The sequence below is a fragment of the Lygodium microphyllum genome, chromosome 16, assembly GCF_053477565.2.
Source record: "Lygodium microphyllum isolate KBCC chromosome 16, Lygodium_microphyllum_v1.1.10, whole genome shotgun sequence".
NCBI lineage: Eukaryota > Viridiplantae > Streptophyta > Polypodiopsida > Schizaeales > Lygodiaceae > Lygodium > Lygodium microphyllum.
Window position 1 is genome coordinate 115,704,726 of NC_141150.1, and position 20,687 is coordinate 115,725,412.

Here is a 20,687-nt window from a genome sequence, read left to right on the forward strand (position 1 = left end):
TGCTATGTTTGCAAAATGAGGTATCCAAATCATATAAAACACACAAGCTCCAATGAATTTCCATACCTCTGAAGTGGTAGAACAATACTTCGCAATCTTGCCTATAGTATCCACCTTCTCAGGTGAGGGTTTCCTGCCATAATATCCACACATATATCCAACAATGACAACCTCATTTACTCCAAAAATAGATTTTTGCCCCGATAGTGTCATGTTCACTTCTTCTAACCTGGCCAAAATCTTCTCACAAGCTGAAATATGATCAGCTGCAAAGTATCTGCATCCCTGCTCATTTAAACTCTCATTTTTCTCTTCTTCTGCACACCCCTTAATGGGCACATCATCTAAGAAAGGCATGGTAAGCTAAGGTATGTAATCATGAAGGACCTTATGCATGGCATTCATCATATGTGCAAGAGAATTAGTGGCACCTTGAGGCAAGGTACACATCCTGACAAGCCCAATAGTAGTTCTCATAGTGGTTATATCCCTGCTTTCCAAAGCCAGCTGAAACTGATCATGTCTCGAATACAAATCACCTAAAGAATAGATGGCACGTCCAGCAAATGCTTCTGCTAACTCATCCACAACTGGACCTATACCAACATTCCTGATAGTAACTCTGTTTACTGGCTGCATGTCCTGTATAAATCAGAGAGTACCATTCTTCTTTGGAACCGTAAACCACCTATTTGAGTATGGTGCAAATGAAGGCTCTAGGATTCCCATCCTGATTTTCTCATTCAACAAATCAATCAGCTTTGGCAGGTGTGCCTTAGGCACTGGAATAGGTCGAAGGTTCCATGGAATATGAGGAATAGTAAAGATCACCATAGGAGCAACAATATTTGGATTCACACATCCAATCTCATGCGGAAAAAAAGCAAACCCCCTTCCATGTCGCTCAAGCATCTCCTGAAAGCATTGTTTCTCTCTGGGTAGCAAGAAATCACCATTTTCAATTTTTAATTCAGCAAGAGTCTCTGCTGAAAATTTATGGCCTATATGCTCTAGATTCCTCAAAATTGGCTGTTTGGCAGCCCTCTCTATTTGTTGATCACTGTCAGGTAGAAGCGGTATAGCTACCGGCTTCACTTTCTTATCCACAGTCTTGTATTTCGTGTCAACCCTGGCTTCATTATGATCCTCTGCATTACTCAAGTCTTGCTGTAAATCAACAATTCTGCACTCCAGTGGGGCTGAATATCCTCAGCCCTCTGCTCTATGGACTGCATAGGAGCATCCCTAAACTCTGGATGCTGAAATATTTCAGCAGTAAACTCTGTTGGCTGAAAGTTTTCAGCCCTCTATGTCTCTGTAAGCTTATCATAATCAGTCAAAAACTCTGTTTGCTGAATTTCTTCAGCACTCAACACTTTTTGCTGAGTCACCTCAGCCTCTGACTCCATTTGTGACACAAAATCTGCAATTTCATGAAACATGTCCAGGGATTGCACTAATACATTACTGTGACAACTCTGCATATCAATTTTCAGCATATTTTCCATCTCTGTCATCGTATCTGCACAAACCATACTATCATACATCCCATCTATATGCTCATCATCCTCTAAAATACCTGCATTTTTCAAATTTTTCTCCTTCCTGCATATGTACTACCTTGCAGCTCTAGGCAACTTAGAAGTCTTCTGATAGCTCATCGAACTGTTTGCTGAAATCCCAACAAAACTGGAGGAGAAAACACTACTGCCAGGAGGCGAGAACTCCAATCTCCTCTGCTCTGTACCACCGTCGTCTCGCGAAATAGCAGTACCTAATGAAAACTCGAATCCCTCACAGTGGGTAAAGGTGCATCTCTAAGAGTATCCCTGTTTCTAATATGGTTCACACACACAGTCATAAACTGAACTGCTCTCATGCCATCTTTACTGCGAATCCGTGCATAAGCAGATCCATCATCCATTACTTTTGTTTCCATGCGCATCTTTGTGATGAATGGCTGTCCAAGAATTATGGAATATGAGCATGAATCCTGCACAAAGAAATGGAAATCCTCCTCTACATCTCCAATAGAAACCCTGAGACTGGAACAGGCAACATACAAATCACCTACAATGTTGTTGGCGGCTCTCATACGCCACCCATGCTCTACATCCATAGGCCATCTGTTACTTTCATAAACTCCACGAACTATGAGATTAATCTCTGAACTGTGATCCACCAAAGCAACATAAGGCACCTGTTTCTCTCCAAATTTTACCATTGTTTCTGTAGTTGCCCTAGCCCAATGACTCCGCGAAAAGTGACTACACGGTATCAAGACATGCTCATCAGTTTCAGCATAATGCATAGGCTGAACCCTCTTCTCTATCTGCAGAAAAACAGAAGCATTCTCAACCATAACTTCATCCTCATCCTCATCCAACTCCCCAATCAAAACTCCCTGTGTATCAGTAGTAGGCAATGCATGCCTTTTCCTCTTCAGGACCTCTTGGAACTGATCTTGAAACTCTCCTTTCGAGATGCCCAAAACCTCAGAAATAGTAAAAGTCACCTCACTGCCAAGTATCTTGTCATTAAAGATTTTCTTCATGTCCGTAGATGTCTCAATATTGGACATCAATCTAAACCGTGGCTGCTTTCTCTCTCTAGGCTCTTGCCTCTTTTCTTTCTTTCGAGCATCTTCCATCTGTCGTTCTGGCCCTAGTCTCAAAGACGGTCCTGCAGTAGGTGGAGTAACAAACTCACCCCCTCTAGTCTTTTTAGCTGCACTTGGATTTTCTTCATCCTTCTTACGCTTCTCCTCAACAAGTACATCTGCTCCCTAAGACTTAGCCAAGTAGGCATAAATAGTGTACCTGTCAACAAGCGAATCCCAAGCTATCTCAGATCTGATGCTAGAGCCTGCACTAGTCAAAATAGTTTACTGAATTTTTCCCTTATTTGCCGTCTCCATAGCATAAGTCCATAATGCTGAATGATTCTCTGATCCTTTCTGAATCTGGACTCCATATGCACAAGCATCTTCTCTAGCTACCACATAAGAAGTACGCGCAGCCATGTCATCCACTAATTTCTTCATTCCGCCTTTCCCAAAATTGGTAGCAAGCGGAGCTCCTGTTTCAGTCAACCAAATCTTACCATCTTGTCCCCAAAATACCAAATTCTTCCTCCTTGCATCCTGAAAAGATTCACAATCCCTACAATGTTGATGGTCCGTACTATCACACCAAATACATCTTCGATCTCTCCTAGGTGCACTAGGAGCACTCCTAGATGCAGTAGGAGCACTAGAAGAAATAGTAGGCGCAGTCGAGGCAAACTGCTCTTTTAATTTTCCCACCAATTCTACTTTAACTGACTCCAGTGTCAAATCCGTTATGCCTTTGATTATGTCATCAAGAGAGGAAGGCACCGATGGAGCGGATGGTTTTGGAGCAGAAGGAGCTGGCATCGGTCATGGAACATGAGGAAAAGGAGGAGTGGAAACAGTAGGCACTGGCATAGGCCAAGAAACTGGTTGAGGAAGAGAAGAAATAACAGGGATAGAAGTAGGCATAGGAGCAGAAGACGGTGTCGGTGTCATAGATCCATTCTGTAGGGGGGTCTTCCATATCCTCCTCTTGGTCAAAGTCGAGACTGCATCCTGGGCATCTTGTCAATCCGTTTTAAGACCCATAGGCTTCGTGCGATCCTCAAGAAGCTCTCCCAATTCTTCCTGAAGAGCAAGATCTGCAGCTTGCAAGAAAAGCTCAACTTTCTCAACATCCAATGCTCTTTGTTCAATGGCATCAAGCTGACTATACCTCTCTTCAAATTATCGTATCAACTCTGAAGCAGCTAGACCTTTGTTTGGCATGTAGACCCACTCTCGGAATGACCACCGTGTAGTCATCCCAAAGTCCTCAAGGAAATACTCTTCTTTTAGGGCCTTCTTAAAATCTTGCCAATGCAAAATTTGAATAAAAAGATCAGTCACTTTTTCCCTCAAGGCGGGTGTGACAAGACGAAGGAAATACTTACTCATAAGTCCAGTTGGTACTCCAAAAAACCCCATCTTGATCTCATATGTCTTCAAATATGCTGAAACATTACGGCCATCAAATAGATTCTTCTCATTCTCAACTACTTCAATCACCTTAGTCACACTGATTGCATTCTCTTGCTCCAAATATAGTTGCCTTTGTTGAGACAACTGTTGTTGATGCAATTGCTGCTGCTGCTGCTGCATATACAATTGTGTTTGCTGATTTTGAAGCTACATATACATAGAAATATTCTGCAAAAACTGCTTTAAATCATCCGTTGAAGTACTTGAAGCAACAGTCAATGATGGAGCTGAAGTAGAGGGCACAGCAGGAATCGTAGAAGAGGCTGAAATGGATGCTGAAGTATCTCCCATCCTGAAATTTATGCGATGCTTTCACGTCCGGTTCACAAAAGATGTCGAAGGGTTTTCGAAAGCAAAGTTGTGTCTACAGAAGACCTTGATAAATTTCAAGATGAAAGATCAATCAAGCACATTCAAACTTCATTCAATGTACCCTCAAGTCATGAGTGAATTGCTCTTATTTACTGCTGTCTACTGTTGTTAAAACAGAGTAACCAAAAGCAGTATCTTTGTGTGATTTTCTTTTAGTAAAGAATTGCAGTCCTGTCAGTGTTATGTAACAGTCCTTCCTTTGAACAATCCTTCAGCATGCCACCTCCTTTTCTTTGTTGTACTGTGCTCCAAAAAAGCTATGATGTTGATGAAAAAGTTAATGCAAGCTGCCAATAACTGAAGACAAATAGAGAACCAAAGGCTTGCTGCAATCTCTGAATATGAAGTTCGTTGAGTTATTGCAATGAGGTCCTCATTTGTGGCACTAAACATGTTTTAAAGTTTAAAGGCTCATATAGTAGGTGATCCATCGAGTGCTTCTGTGAAGGAGCTGTAGATTGGGGAGCGTGAAGTACTGACAAGTCTTCGTAGTTCACGTGATGTTGATCGATAGCATTTCTAGACTTCAATGCATGAGCAATTTTGACTCAAAACAGATCACCTGAAGTTCTGCTGTAATTCTTGAATGAGCACAACTATTAGTAGTGGGCAAAGATAAGTTTTACTGTTGCGACACTTGAATGAGCAGGAGAACAAGTTAGAGTGACCCCAACTTATCTCTCTCTCTTTGCACTTCCAGTAATGGTGGGAATTAGGTAGATTCTCTGGTTAATTAAAAGGACATCTGTCAATGTATGACGGCATTACTCATCATCATAATGAGACATAATCGTATGAATCTATGCTTTGTTCCTAGCAGTTTACAGTGTAGACTTTAACTTTGATATACGCAATAGTATCAGCGATTGCATAAGCTTCTGTCTTCAATCCAATACTCTTCCTTTCATCATTCTGGGTTCCTTTTCTCCCGTCCTGAACATCGTTGTTCTCTTTCCAGGTGCAGCGATTTCAATTGGGGACCTATGTAGTGTGGGAGTGGTCTTGCCTCGGCTGAATTTGCATCCTTGGCATGCAACAGGGGAGGAGCCGGGGCAGAGGCAGATCGAAATGGAATGTAATAAAGACAAAGCCACACGTGCACGGGATATTGCAGAGAGGAAGCTTGCCACCCATGATTATAGTGGTGCCCTCAAGTTTCTTCAGAAAGCACAGCAGCTGTTCCCAGGTCTCGATAATCTTGCACAGATATTTGCTGTTGTGAATGTCCACATTGTAGCTCAAAAAAAGATCAATGGAACCGAGGTAGATTGGTATGGAATAGGGCTGATGACATCCTTGTCAAAAAGCAGTATAGAAGGTTGGCTCTTCTTCTTCATCCGGACAAGAATAAATTTCCAGGAGCAGAGTCCGCTTTTAAGCTAGTTGGAGAAGCGTCACAGATCTTGTTGGACAAACAACAACAACAAACAGCCTTGCTCATTTGTTCAAGCCTTACAACACTGAGTGGAGGCAAGCCTGGCCTCCCATCATTTCCAGTTCGAGCAGCGAGAGAGCCTAAAAAAGCATCCAACTTTGATGAAAGTTCTCAAGAGCAAACCACATTGTAAATTGCATCTAATGCAACCTTTCGATGTTCTTGCCGATTCCCTCTGGACTTCTTTTGCTGCTCAAGCTTAACATTATTAGGATCAAGATCTTCGCCTGAACTCTGAGATACAAACTTTAAAGAGCATCCTATTTTGACATTACCACCTTCATCCTTCAAGGAAATTACCTTCACCGAAACTTGATCGCCTTCTTCTGCAACTGCTGCAATAGCCCACTGCTTCACCTCATCAGAATCATCCATGTTTGTTACCTCATGATCACTGAGCTGTGACAAGTGGAAAAGACCCTGCTTTAAGAAGCCATCCAATTGGACAAAGATGCCAAATGGCCGCACAGATTGGACTTTAGCGCGATGAACAGAGTATAGCTCTGGTAGTTCTATATCAGCATTCCGAGGTGTCTCTCCCAACCTTTTAGGTCCATCATGTCTGTCCTTTTCCACATCCTTCGAAGTTGCAGAGCCCCCGATTGGCGAAAAATCTTCCCCTTTTCGTTTCGTAGCTCTCCTCGTCCTTGTGATCCACAAGCTTTTCCTTTCCCCCCAAAAAGTCCCATTTGAAAATAGCCATCCGTTTCAAAATTAGCAAACGGGCTTGGATTTCTCTTCACATCAATGGTCTTCCCAACAATAACATGCATCAGACGACAAAAAGGTATAGGGAATCCAAACATTCCCCAAAACATAAGTGACACAAAGCGAAGCAGTCGACATATCTGATTGTATACCCTGCCCTTGGGTTTCCACCACTTGTAAACATGGGTCTGCCCAAATATAAAACAAGGCACTAAAGGAGCTCCTGTCTCAATTGCTACACGTATGAAACCAACTCTCTGCTTCAGATAAGCTACCTCACGGTCATGTTCCATAAAGAGCATCTCTCTAACACCTCCAAGAATCAGAACACAGCTACAACCATCTTTTAATAAATCGCAAAGAACCTTTCTTGAAGCAGACACTAGTCCCAACCAAGTCCATATGTGTCTTAAAATAGGAGTCCTAAAAACCGCACTGCTTGCCATACCCTTAACTTTTCAACTGCAGAAACCTCCATTGCAAAATCCAAGGTAGATGGTAATTGATCTTCTAGTCCCTATGAAACTGATCCAAACTTCCCAAACATATCCATTACTATGCTTCCAAACTTCTCTCCACTATACTCGCATGCAGAAAATAAATGTAAACACAATGACTAAGTATGTACAAAGTAACAAATGTCACACACACAACATTTTGGTGGATTCTACACCTCGGATGCGCAGCAGTACAACACCGTTTGTAGAGTGATGGTTTCCAACTTGCTTGAATGTTCAAAATATCTCGCAATGTAAGAAAAGTGTATCTTGTGGTCTTTAAGGTACCATTTGTAGCACCCCTTTGCACTGTGTGTATATGATGTTGCAATACCTGTTGTGGGGTGAACCCTTTATGAAGCATGTCACAAATCCATGATCGCACCCCATTGACAACCATGGTACAAAGGCCATCCTTGCATTGTATTGTCCTGTGTATAATGCACCATGACACACATTTCCTTTTGCATCAACATGCTCGTATTGGATATTCTACAAAATTGTGGGCCAAATGTATAATTGTGCAGCCACAAAGTGATATTGACAGCCCATGGCATAGGTTTGGAACTCCACCCTGCATTTGGTTGCCTTCTTTTGGGCTTTCATTATTGGTGGGTTATCACAAGCATCAATGGGGCCAAACATTAGGGCCAAAAACGCTTCAAAAAATGCACTTTTGTTAATCACGGGATTAAGGAAAGGGCCAAAGAGAGTTCGCCACGTGTGCAAGAATATGGTATTCTTGTCTCCTCTTTTTTAGAGATAGTGGAGTCCATTTCGTGATTCTCTCTTCTTTTTTAGCCAAAACCCCTAAAGTCTGACATGTTTTGGAGTCCCAAAGACGTTATTTACTTACAAATCTGACAAAATACATGACAGAGATGTGATGAAATTAATAATGAGTTTTTTGAAAGTTGGGAGATCTTTCAATATTGTTTTTGGCGCCCAATACATACTCATTTGGGTTCTTGGCGCTACTTTTTAGTTCATTCACCCCTCTTTGAGCTTCTTTCTCTGCGCTTTCATTCTTTTCATGGCTTTCTCTAGGCGCCCTTCTCGTTTAATACACTCTTGCACAGTCTATAGCCAGGGAGTAGATGGAAATTTTGAGCCCAAAACCTTTGCTGTAAATGATTGGGTTACCATGCTGCCATCTTGTAAGGGCTCCCATAAGGTGAAAAGAAGAAAACGAGAAGATATAAAACATCACTGGAAGGGGCGTATCATTGCCTTCAAAATTATGCCCGAAGGCTGGTTTGTCAAGGTGCAACATGTTTACATGGCCAAGGATATGCACTTGCCTCCAAATGAACGTGTTCCCCAACAAACATATTGTAAGTTATAAGTTGAATAACGTATATAATTATTTTCCATTTATGCAAGTTCTAACAAACGGTTCGTCATTGTAGATATCTTTCCGTCAACAAGTATTGAATGGCAACCTGTGGAAAGCCTAAGTGGGACTTTCCATGCCATTCATAAGGTATTGGCAGACATTATTTATGCCGATCAAACTGTGTCTTTTTATAGTGAATGCAAGGTTTTTATTTATTATGCACAGTATGTGGTTCCCTCTAAAGCGGATAGGTATGGGAATATCGAAGATTTGCCATTGCCAAGTCTTTCATCTCTAAATTGGGAGATTCCTGACAAGGTAACAGTGCAGAGTTTCAAATTCAAAATATCTCAGGATATTAAAAAGTCCATGACAGCTGGAAGGATCTCAAGAAGAATACATTTATCATGGTTTGTACCCCTCCATATCTTCGTGGCTTGCTTCAAAACAGCAAATTTACAAAGAACGAAGGTATCCTGGTTAAGTAGAAACTTTTCGGAAGAGGATTCGGACAACACTATAGGGATGCATTGGAAATCTAGAGAGTGCAATCACAAAGGTGATATCTTGAGGTGCAGTGCACGCCCTCAATCCTTGGCTTTGGCTTACAGTATCCCTCGCCAAAATCTTGCTTTGGGCTTTGATTACAGGCGATACAAACTAAGATTGGGTATTTGGGTTCCCTTGGATTCTGATACAGATAACACACCATATAAACTTGTGGTGCACGTTTTTCCACATGAAGTAAAGAAGGTGAATGTTACTTCCAATTGGAGTCTGAAAGATGTGAGGGATACCTTGGAATTGCTAGACAATACATCCCCTAGATATAAGTTCAAAGTGAATGGTGTAACAATTGGTAAAAGAGCCGAGCGCTCTTTCTTTTGTACGAGTTGTTTGTCTCCCACAATTGTGAGTTTGGGGCCTTGAGAATGAAAACTTGGCAGGAATTTATATTAATAGACTGTCCTTAAGATATTCTTTAATGAGAACTTCATAAGCTATCGTGAAACAAGTCGCCTTTCAAATGTGTATAAATAAAATGTACATTGCATCCGATTTATAAGTGAAAATTTTCATTATTTATCTTAATAGACTGTCCTTAAGATATTTTTTAATGGGAACTTCATAAGCTATCGTGAAGCAAGTCGCCTTTCGAATGTGTATAAATAAAATGTACATTGCATCCGATTTATAAGTGAAAATTTTCATTACACAATGAGGTACAAAAATTGCATAAAAATGTACAAAGCCAAAATAATAAGGCTCGTGTATAAAATGTACATTACATTCGATTTACAAGTGAAAATTTTCATTACACAATGAGGTACAAAAATTGCATAAAAATGTACAAAGCCAAAATAAAAAGGCTCGTGTATGCTTGTGTTTGCTATTTTCATTCTTTATCGATTTCTTCAAAGATATTTTTTCTCACAGGGCCTTTCTTTGATTGTTGAAAAAATTTGACCTTTACAGGTAGTCTCTTTTTTTGGGGCTTAAGAGGGGATGGATCAAATTTAAGAGGAGAGAGCACTGGCATTCCTTTTTTCTTAGACTCTGCAGCAGTGGTCCCATTGCCTTTTCCCTTGCCCTTGTCTTTACCATTGCCATTGTCCTTACCCTTTCCCTTGACCTTTCCCTTGCTTGTGCCCTTGGCCATTGAAGTTTTGGGAGGAAGAGGGGAGTCAGGATCATACGGTGTGATTGCTTTGTCTAGAATCAGCTCGATGCATCTCTCCCTTATCCACCAAACATATGATTCAGGATAGTCTCTACACTGTAAGAATAAATATTATAAGTTAGTGAAAAGACATCATGATAAGGGTTACACAAACATCAAATGAAATAAACTTACATTCACTCCTTCTATTTGTAACAGCTTTGAATCCACTGTTCTGCAAATGTTTGAGATAACTCTCCATCCACAAGAATGCGCATCGCTTTGCAATGGAACTTCTTGTAGAAGAAAAGTATACGGCCTTTGAGGATCAACAAGATCCTCGTATATTGTATCCAAAAATGTAGAAACGAGTCTAGCAGCACTGCAAAAGGAAGCTTTGTAAGTTCAAAATATTATTTATAAAAGAAATCAAAGTAAGTAATTTTCTTCCAACATACATTCGTGCTTGACCGTGAACACCGCTGAGAGAATTCATAAAGATAATTTCCCTTGAAAGACAATTAATGTAGATGAGACTCCAATGCCCTCTGCAAATTCATAAAAGAGGTGAGTAGAAGGGTGAAAGCAAATGAACATAAATTTTCCTCTACAGAAAAAGAAAAATACATTTCTACATAAGGGAAAAAGATGTGGTAATTTCTCACACTATCGAAGCTACGAAAAAATGGTGAAATATTAGAACCAGATTTTGCAAAAAGTCCCACAGAGAGAAGTGGATCAACAATGTATATTGTTCTTCGGATATCGAGAGTGAGAGAGGAGACCAATGCCCTGCAGATAATAGCAAAAGCTATTCAATACCAATTTCATCCAAAATATAATTGAACCTATAAGACTTAACTTATGCAACAAAAAACCTTACCTTATGCAACAAAATACCACGGAGTCAGATAGTTGGAGATCCCTTTTTTCCAACATGGGCTTGTCCTCGGGAGATATACTAAGATATTCCTCCTCAGGTTCCCCAGCATCATTCACAAGAATCTGCCCATACACTTTGCCCATCCTCTCGCTGTTGACGAGAGCAAGTGATGCGGCTTTCCTCTTGTAAACATCGTCTTCAGTTTCAAACACCTCTTGATTTTCTTCACTCAAGAAAGCCTCCTGCTGGGTGGCACCCCTTGTAGGGTAAAGGTGACTAACATCCTCAACATTTAGCTTTTTCTCTTTCCTGGATAATTTTGGGGGAATATTAAGGATTTCAAAGGCTTTTTGATCATTGGAAGGCAAGGGCCTCAGGACTTTGTCAAACCTATACCTCACTCTGCTGATGATGCTGAAATCTTTATTCATAAGGGTGATCCTATGAGCATGGGTGGCAGCAATGTAAGCGTCGTTCATGAAATCAATAACAAAATCTTCTGCGGCCTCTTGCAGGGCAAGAATGGCTGAGAGTTGCCACTTCTTATTTAGACCAGACACAGTTGCCACTTGAGACAATCTATCAGAGATCTCTTTAACCACCCTTATAAAAGCAGCTTTTGGAATGGCATGCTGTGTAGCTCTCTGGGCTTTCCTGATCTCACTGAAACATCTTTGCATATAGAAGAACCTAGACTTCCTCTTTCTCTTTTGTGGCTTGGGGTGTTCAGTGGCTTCAACAGATGTGGGCTCAGGTACCATTGTAGGGAATGAATCTTTCACAGGGTAAGCCTCATCCTTTGCTTCCTCAACTTTAGGTGAAGAAACATTTATAGCAGATGTAAGGACAACACCTGGTGTAGGGGGGATTTCTGTTGTAAAATGCTTTGGAGCTTGTGATGGACCAGCTTCTTCTACCCCCTTAGATTCATCAAATTTTAACTTTCTTCTACCCCCACTGTCCTTCCCATCTAGATACACTCTTCTTGCAGTTTGCTTTGTCCTTGCCATCTAGAAAAGCAAAAATAACAACCAGAAGGACAATAACTGAAAGACAAATTGGCGAGGAAAAAGACGAAATGAGCAATTCCGATACGGCGCGATATGAACAAAGCGAGCAGAATGGAACAGCGCCTTCGCTCCGTATTAGAGATCAGATGCCGATACGACGCGATAGGGAGGAAATGAGTAGAATGGAACAGCGCCTTCGCTCCGTATTGGAGATCAGATGCCGATACGGCGAGATAGGGAGGAAACGAGCACACCGTTTGGACGCCCTCGCTCCGTATTGGAGATCAGATGCCGATACGGCGCGATAGGGAGGAAACGAGCACACCGTTTGGACGCCCTCGCTCCGTATCGGCACACCTCTTTTTGCTAGCGAAAGAAGGACTTGTATCGCACCGTATCGGCAAGCAATGCGGGAAGAGCTCGAGAAATGAAAAGTGTACACGTCAGAAAAATGACCACTTATATACCTAGGTAAATCATGACACGTGTCAGACACATGTCCCATACTGATTGTGCCATGTATCTGCATTTATGGTCCGTATGCTACGTGTCAAGTAATGACCGGTCCACTTGTTCGTCATGTGGTTATCGGCCACGTGTTGCCCAATGGCTACTGCCACGTGTATGAGACTAACGGATACTGCCAGGTGGCATAATCCGCGCCTACATAAGGGTGTGTTTCTTATCTGTACGGCTTTTTTCGGTTTCCGACCTCTGTTTCTATTGCTGATACGGCGCGAGAGCGACTGTCGGTTTTCTTCGCTCTCCTCTCTTCGCTTCCTTTTGGAGGTTCTCTAGATCTAGTCTTCTTTCAGCGTTCCTCAAGCTCGTGTGACCACCTTCTTGTGGCTCTAGCGCTTCTTACTGGGATCACCGATACGGCGCGAGGGGGCCTTTCCGTCTGAATCGTTTCTCTCTTATCGCGCCTTATCGTCAGAAGTTGGAAACATGTCTGAACCCATAGAATCCAAGGTTTCTTTAGGAAGTGGTAAAAGAAGAAGGCTTTCAAAAGGCTCAAGTGCATCAACATCTGATCAGCCTGTGTATTCTTTTTCCTCTCCATCCTCTGCTACCAGTGTGAGAAAGCCAAGTACATCTCCAGGGAAGCGAACGTCAATAGTGAGAGGTCAAGGAGTATCAGAGCTCATTGATATCACTCCATCAGAGAGGCTACTTGATTTTATGCTTCAGAATGGAATGGATCTCTCATTCTATGGAGTTGTGAAAAATATTTTTAATCCTGATTTGGAACTTGACAAAGTTCTGAAATCTTGTGAAAAATATATAATGGAGGACTTTTTGGAGTTTGAAACTCTTGCAGGTCCTTCTGTTGAAGTTAGCACAATTGAATATGTCCATATTCCCATTGGGTCAACAGGAAATGAAAAGGCAGTATTTACTAGAAAGTGCAGGGCCCACTCTCTGGAGAGGTTTCATTCAACAGACATATTTTGCTGCACTCATTCCAAAAACTGCAAGATGATGAGAAAATTTGTTGCTTTTATTATTTTTAGCCTTGTCAAATACCCTGTGAAAGCTGAGGAGCAATAGTTGGAAGGAGCAAAGACTACCAGCTTTTGCATGTTGGATGATCTAGCAGATGAAAGGGAAATAGAGGAGGTTGTAGATACAGATTTTGAGGCTTCCATTGCTGAGAATTTGGATGTTGCTCACTTCAAAGCTGAGACTATCATTGAGGAGAGCCAAGGAGATACAAACCCTCAACCTGATGAGAGTTCTCACCATATTGTTCCTTCCCTGCCATGTATACCTTTCAAGGACAAGGAGTACATTTTACTATCAGATATTCAAAAACTTTTTAATCTCAGGGAAGATTATTGTCTTGCAATTATTGCAGAGGCTTCTGATGCTGCAAATGGGATAATTGACACAGAAAATGAATCAAAGGAAGAGATTCTGAAACTTGATAAAGAAACTCTAGATGATAAGTTTATTGATGCTGGTGAGGCATTCTCTCTTTGTTTTGAAAAGGCCAAAGAAGCTGAGAAAGAGTTGAGGATCACTGATAAAGACTTCGATCGCATTCAAAGCGAGCTCGGCATTTCCAATTTTGGAAGAGAGGAGTCTGAATATGTTAAAGAGTTGACTAACACCAATGAGACAGCATCATCAATTAATTTATGGAATCCATTTAAATTGGAGTACGATGAAAATCAAGTGGTAAGATAATTTTGAATTTGCTTTTACACATTGGTAGGTTTACATTTCATGCTCATTCAGTATGGGTTTTATTTGCAGTTGGAGATTGCCGATACAGATAACTTCTTGGGGTGTGGCAAAGGATCGAGAGCTACTAGTAACACAACCAATGACATTGCACTCGGCCACTACTTGGCTAGGATTGACCCTGAATCCTTTTTTGTACTTCATAGTAGTTTCTCAGAGGACGCAGCATGGCCGATACTTTGTATTAAAGCTCTTACAAGGCTTCTAGGTTTCTCAGGATTACAATATAATGCCCATAAAATAATGTTTTTGGAAAAGACTTCAGCAATTAGGATTTTTGGCTACGGTCCAGGTTACTCTGCTTCTAGAGTGGGATACTTTTTGGCGTTTTCATCCTACGCCTTAGTTGCAGACAGAACTGATGTAAAATCTATAGCTGGCTACAAGAGAAAAAAATTTCTACGTTATAGAGGAAAGATTCCTGAGGAGGAAGAGAATGTGAGAGTTTTGGAAAACTAGCTTTGTATATATTCTTTCTTATATATAAAAGTGCGATTGCTCATGTGTCATTGCCGTCTTTTATTTGCATTCTTTGAAGTTGTCGTCGAAAAAACCAGCTGAATAGCTCCTCCAAAGCATTGCTTTTTGTAACTCCTCCCCCATGCCTTGTGCTTCGAAAATAACTTGTGCGTGCTTGGTAGTGGGATTTTTCCATGCCTTGGTTGCTATAAGTTGCTAAGGGGCCATGCTCCTCCACAAAGAAAGGTCCATGAATATGAAGAATATGCTGCAATACAAAGTAACACAAATTTTATACCAATTGAAAAACCTATCAAAATAAGCCCATATTAAATAATTATTACTTTACCAGATAAAAAGTGATATCTTTTTCTCCCCATGCCTCTTTTATCGCCTGAACAAGCTTTGTGATTGATCTTTTGAACTCTTTCGCATATGTATATGTTGTCTTATGTTGCCTGAGGAGTTTCAGAAAAACATCAAGGTGTATCCAGACCTCCATTCTAAGAAACGCAAGCCTCGGCGTGCTTGCAACATTTGTTGTGATCTCACATAGCTCTCTCCAACACTCCCAAGCCGCATTCACCCGCTTTCCTGAATGATTTCCTAAGAATCGTCTAGCTTTTGAGCCTCCCATAGAGACATCGGCCAAGATATCTCTTGTTTTTCCTGAAAGTATTGGATCCTTTCTCAAGTGAACTTGACCCCCATGAAATCCCATTTTCGATAGCAATGCCTCGCATTTATCAATACACTCATCTGATAAAGATAATGGCTTAATGGAATATGCGTAGTCAAGATGCAACCTGAGAAGCTTATCGATTATTCTAATCTCTACATGCAAAGTACAAATATGAACATTCTTAAGAGAGATGGAAAGAATGGGATCCCAGATGTCTTCTATGTTTTTAAATTTACTCAAATCTATAGAGTCTCTATTTGGGGCTCTTCTTACTGGTCGTAAACTACTCCAATCTTTGGATCCAATACTTTCCATGCAATAAATGCAAGGATATTTTGCATTTGCACCATTACATATTCCAAGCATACATTTGATAGTTTTCAAATCAGCACTCATATGTCATTCCACATTAAATTTACCAACCCCATTAACTACCAACATTTCGCCTTCACTTTGAGACTTAATGATATTTGGAATACCTGTATGGTTGAACAACCATTTCAACGTTTGATGATTTTCAATTGGTACCTGGGCTGCACCAATCCACCAAATCTCCATCTCGGATTGGATCTTATGCAATGGAGCTTTGCCCTCGCCATTGCCATTGTCCAATGCCATGTTCATGAGGCAAATGCTAATTCTTTCCATCTTCTGTCCCTTTTGAATCTGTGCTTCATCCAACTTCAAGGCAAACTTTAGAACACCATAACTTTCTTCTACTGTGATTTTATACATGTGAACCATTGCAATTTGCACCTTTTTTAGATCAACCCATATATTGTTAAACTCATTGTAATAAAAATTTGCATGTTTTTTTTGTTTTTCATGGGACATAGACCTTTCGATGTGAAAGTAATCTCCAAAAACATGTGGAATCTTTCGATTCATGGAAATTCTTGCAGTGGAAACTGCAAGGGCTTGGGGCAATCCAAATATAGTTACCCTATTGTGTTTAAGATTTTTAAACCATAATCCAGAGATAGCACGGTAACCTTTTCGACTTATACCCACAGTATCGCATGTCTCTACGATTTCATTTGCTTTCACTGTGCCTTTTAAATCCTTCACTAACTCTCTCAGAGTTGGACCTCTCAAATCCACATTTTCTGGTGACTTAAGAATCCTCAAAATGTCTTTCTTATTCATGGTTTCCTTCAAAAGTTTGATTCTTTCCTCATTCTCTCGGATATTTATGCCTAATATTTTAGAGACATATTTCTTTGTAAGATTTAGTCTCCTTTTCTTTTCTCTCTCACACAAGCTGGTTATATTTTTTAATGGTCTCTTCCTCTCTCTAAATCCTACTGGAGTTTCTCTCAAGCGTATTAGCTTATTCTGCAATGAATTGTTAACATTTTTCAAAATATCAATCTGACTTGTCAACTCTAAAATTTTTGTTTGTGTAGTTTCTAGTGTTTTTTTCATTTCGTGCACTTGAGCTATATATGTGTAAGATGTAGAGTATAACCTCATACAGTAGCCAAGCATTCCATTGTAACCTTCTCCAGCATATCTTATATAGTCATGGACATTCAAAAAAGGAGGTGGTTTACCTGTAGAAGGATCCCTGGGATAGATATTTCCATCCACCCACAAATCTATATGCTTCATTCCTTGTGTTCGCAACCTGTTGGCTTCAATCTCATCTATCAATACTCGATGATGTATACTTCTCCAAGATGTGTAAGTCGGATCTAGCTGAATAGATAGCTTGTATTTACGTGTGCTTGCGCCTGTGTTATTTGAAGTAGTATTGCTAGACATTCTAGCAAATGAACCGAGCAAGAATCTCACAGTGATAGAAAGCAAGTGCAGCAAAAGGAATGGTAAAAGAGAATAGTGTATAGAAAGAAAACGCGGGAGCAAACAAATGCGAAGTTCGTACGAAAATCTCGAAAATACAAAATCTCTCGAGTTCCAAGACAATAAACGGCCGAAAAGGTGACCCCTGACCTGGATTAAAAGATGAGGGCAATTAATGGCCGACCTCTTCAATGAACCAAATATTCTCTCATTAATCACATCTGGACAACCAAATTTAGAGGTTTTATTCTTCCTAAACCTCAACTAATTAGCAACTTAATCACTTTCTTACAAGTGCCATTTTTGAAGCGTTTTTGGCCCTAATGGTTACACCAATAACTATACAACAAAATAGAGCATTCAATATAGCATTACAAAAAGTACTTCACACCAGTGAAAAGTTTGGACCTAAAGTAACCTTATAAGGATGGAAATATATAACATTATTAAAAAAATTGTACTCCAAAAGGAGTAAAGGTCCATTAGATATCCCCATTTTAGTAGGTTTTGAAGTTGACAAGTGTCAATGGAAATGTATAAAATTCTTGTCAATCTCAAAGGTAGATGAAATAATTCAAAAGATGCAGTATCTCAATATTGCAAATGCATCATAATAAAATATGAAAGAATTCAAAAGATGTAGAAGCTCTTGCAAATGCTCAATGGAACATTGCAAGTGCATCATAATAAAAGCAAGGCGCAACAGGGATAGAAGATAATGCATCAAAGATTTAAGTGCTTTGCTACACAATGAAGTTAAATTTGTTTCCCCTTTCATCTATGGTTCTGATGCAATAAGATGCACTTAATGGTGTGGCTACAAAACTAGTTCTAGATTCTAACCCAAGGGTATGCTTAGAGGTGTATGAACTTGGACCACAAGGTGAGTATGCGATTGTCTAGGATTGACTATAGAGGCAATCTGGGAAATTAGACCTTGTGAAGAATGCAATGCAACAAGATTCTTAATGGAACTTCTTGAAGGTTCGTAGACTAGAACTAGGTTGTTGGTTTCGTATTGGCAAAAGGGACATGACATTGGCAAAAGGATCCTTAATTAGAGAGTACTCCACGTTCGTAAATAGTTGCTTAATTAAAAAATATCACATTGTGCTTTGGAAATACGGACTAACTCGATAAGTTGTGTGTGACTATCTGTTGTCGGACGTAATAGCTTGCCTAGTGTGTTCTTTGACGTCCATTACTTGTGAAAGCCAGTTGGTGCGTCCTTTCTTTGAGACTCACCGCATATGAAATCATCCAACCGATCCCATTGGATGTACGCAATGTTTTGGATGTCATATTTTGATGACGGATTCATACATGCCTCCCATTGAAGATTAGAGGCATCAAATGGACCAGATGGGAGATTTTGAACTTTAATTTTTGGATTTGCATTGGTGGGTATGTGATGTTTAACAATCATGGGAACCATGGTGTTGGGGATTGAGCTATGTAAGTGCTTGCAAATATAGCCTATGGTGTGAATGGTAGCTAAGTTGCTAAGCTTCAAAAAATAGCCCCTTTGCTAGGCTTAAAAAATGGTAGAAATATATACTTTGTGATGTTATATTGATTGCTATGCTATTGGTAGAAATGGCTCAAAAACAGTAGCTTTACTTTCCTCAATGCCATTTGGGTTGCTTTAAAACATGGTAGAATGGTTGCTTTGGTATGCTGCAATGACTGGACGGGAATGGAGGAATGTTGAAAGGGGAATGGAGGAGGGTACTTTCGTAGTGGAGGAGGACCGCAGGGAGAGCAGGTCACTGTTTTCCTGAACAGAGAATGGTAGAGGGTCTCCAAAGGGAAAGAGAGTCATATGTTTTATTAGCTTTTTAAAACGTCCGTTAGTAGTGGTGAAGACTATTAATAGGGGCTAGAGCGTGAGGAATCAAGGCGCCGACAGACCTCATGGATGCATGACCATGGCATGGGCATAGCTCCATGGTGAATCGCAGTTTTACCCTACGTCTATTCTGCATGTAGCCACCTCAAAAAGCAAAAACATTTGCGAGTGTGGGGCCTGTCGTCGAAGTCTCTTCCAGCCTACGTGTACATCCGACAAAAAAATCCCGCTTGTAATCTTTCCCGACCCTCCATGATGGCGGAATCAGACGGAATGCTCGTTCTCATAGCCACTTCCAATAAACAGGATCGCCTTGCTACGCACCTTCACAACGACAAACAAATCGGTCGGACCTTCGAATGGCACACTACCTATTCTAATCTGCGGAATGGCTAGTCATCATGGTTTAGCTTCGAGTTCCTCATTATCATGTTGCAGTTGTGAACTGTCAACCTAACAAGTTTGAGTAAATCCACTCTAGAAGTGCCAACCAACTCCATCAAATAACACGCCTGGCAATACACCTTCTGGATTATTACTTTCATCTAAGATCGGCTGCCTTCCCTCTAGAACGCACCGTGGACTCTGTTCAGTTCAACTCGTGTAGGCTGCTTTGGTACAGGCCAGGCCACTGTTGTTAGTGACTTATTACCACAATTCATCCCAGCCTTCTCTACAGTAGCTCCAACGATAGCAGACGTTTTGTATGTGTAATTCTGAGCCATCAATCCGAACCACATACAATCCCGGCCCGCCGCGGCCCGCCGCTGCCACACGTCCTCCTCTTCCTTCATGACTTCAAATTCCTCCTGCTATAAACGATGTCGTCCATCAACTTCTGCGCCTCTTTGAATTCTCCGTTGTTTCCCTTCACAATCAATCTTTTTTTTTTTCAAATATCTAATCAGCTCCCCCATGTGGATACAAATCCCTAAAACATATGAAGGCTTTCCAAGATAAACAACTTGAGAGCTATCGTGACCGCAGAACTCATCCCTTGTCCATGAAATCGGTATCTTCATAAAGCCCCACTTGACGCTTGCTCATCTTTTTAAGACTCCTCTTGTAGCTCTTTTGACAGAATGCATTTGAATTTCAATCAGTTTTTGCTCTTCTACTTGCTTCAACACCCATTTCTTTGATTGCCTTCTCTCCTCAATACTCCACTATATAATTTGTAATGTTTGACAAATAAAACTTGCAACATTTCGATCAAATTGGGCACACGACAAGCTCAACTGCAAGATCTTCAACACCTTCCAACTTCATATTTCTTGTATATTCTTCCAACATCCCTTGAGCATAGCTGACAAGATTTGTAACCTTCTCATGTACTTGTTTCTTCTCAATGCAATGTGTCCTAGCAACAAAATATGCTCTTTGAAATGAACTTTGTGCCTAGTCATTCATGATTTAATAAATGTACAATGTAGGATCCATGATATGTGACAAATCAATAAATGTTCATACAAAAATTATGTATGCACTAAAGAAGTTGTGCTTAGCCGCAATGTGGACTTTCACAACAGCAAACATCTGTGCAAGATTATCGAGACCTGGGAACAGCTGCTGTGCTTTCTGAAGAAACTTGAGGGCACCACTATAATCATGGGCGGCAAGCTTCCTCTCTGCAATATCCCGTGTTCGTGTGGCTTCGTCTTTATTACATTCCAT

The 20,687-nt window shown here is 40.6% G+C and overlaps 1 protein-coding gene across 1 annotated transcript; it reads right to left on the reverse strand.

Moving 5' to 3' along the window:
* Window positions 1-5,990: 5,990 nt before the first annotated feature.
* On the reverse strand, window positions 5,991-20,687 carry LOC148023273 (uncharacterized). The gene is made up of 2 exons (XM_087695345.1): window positions 20,484-20,687; window positions 5,991-6,299 (listed from the first exon to the last, which is right to left on the reverse strand). The coding sequence occupies exons 1-2, from the start codon at window positions 20,685-20,687 to the stop codon at window positions 5,991-5,993; spliced, it is 513 nt and encodes a 170-aa protein (XP_087551471.1).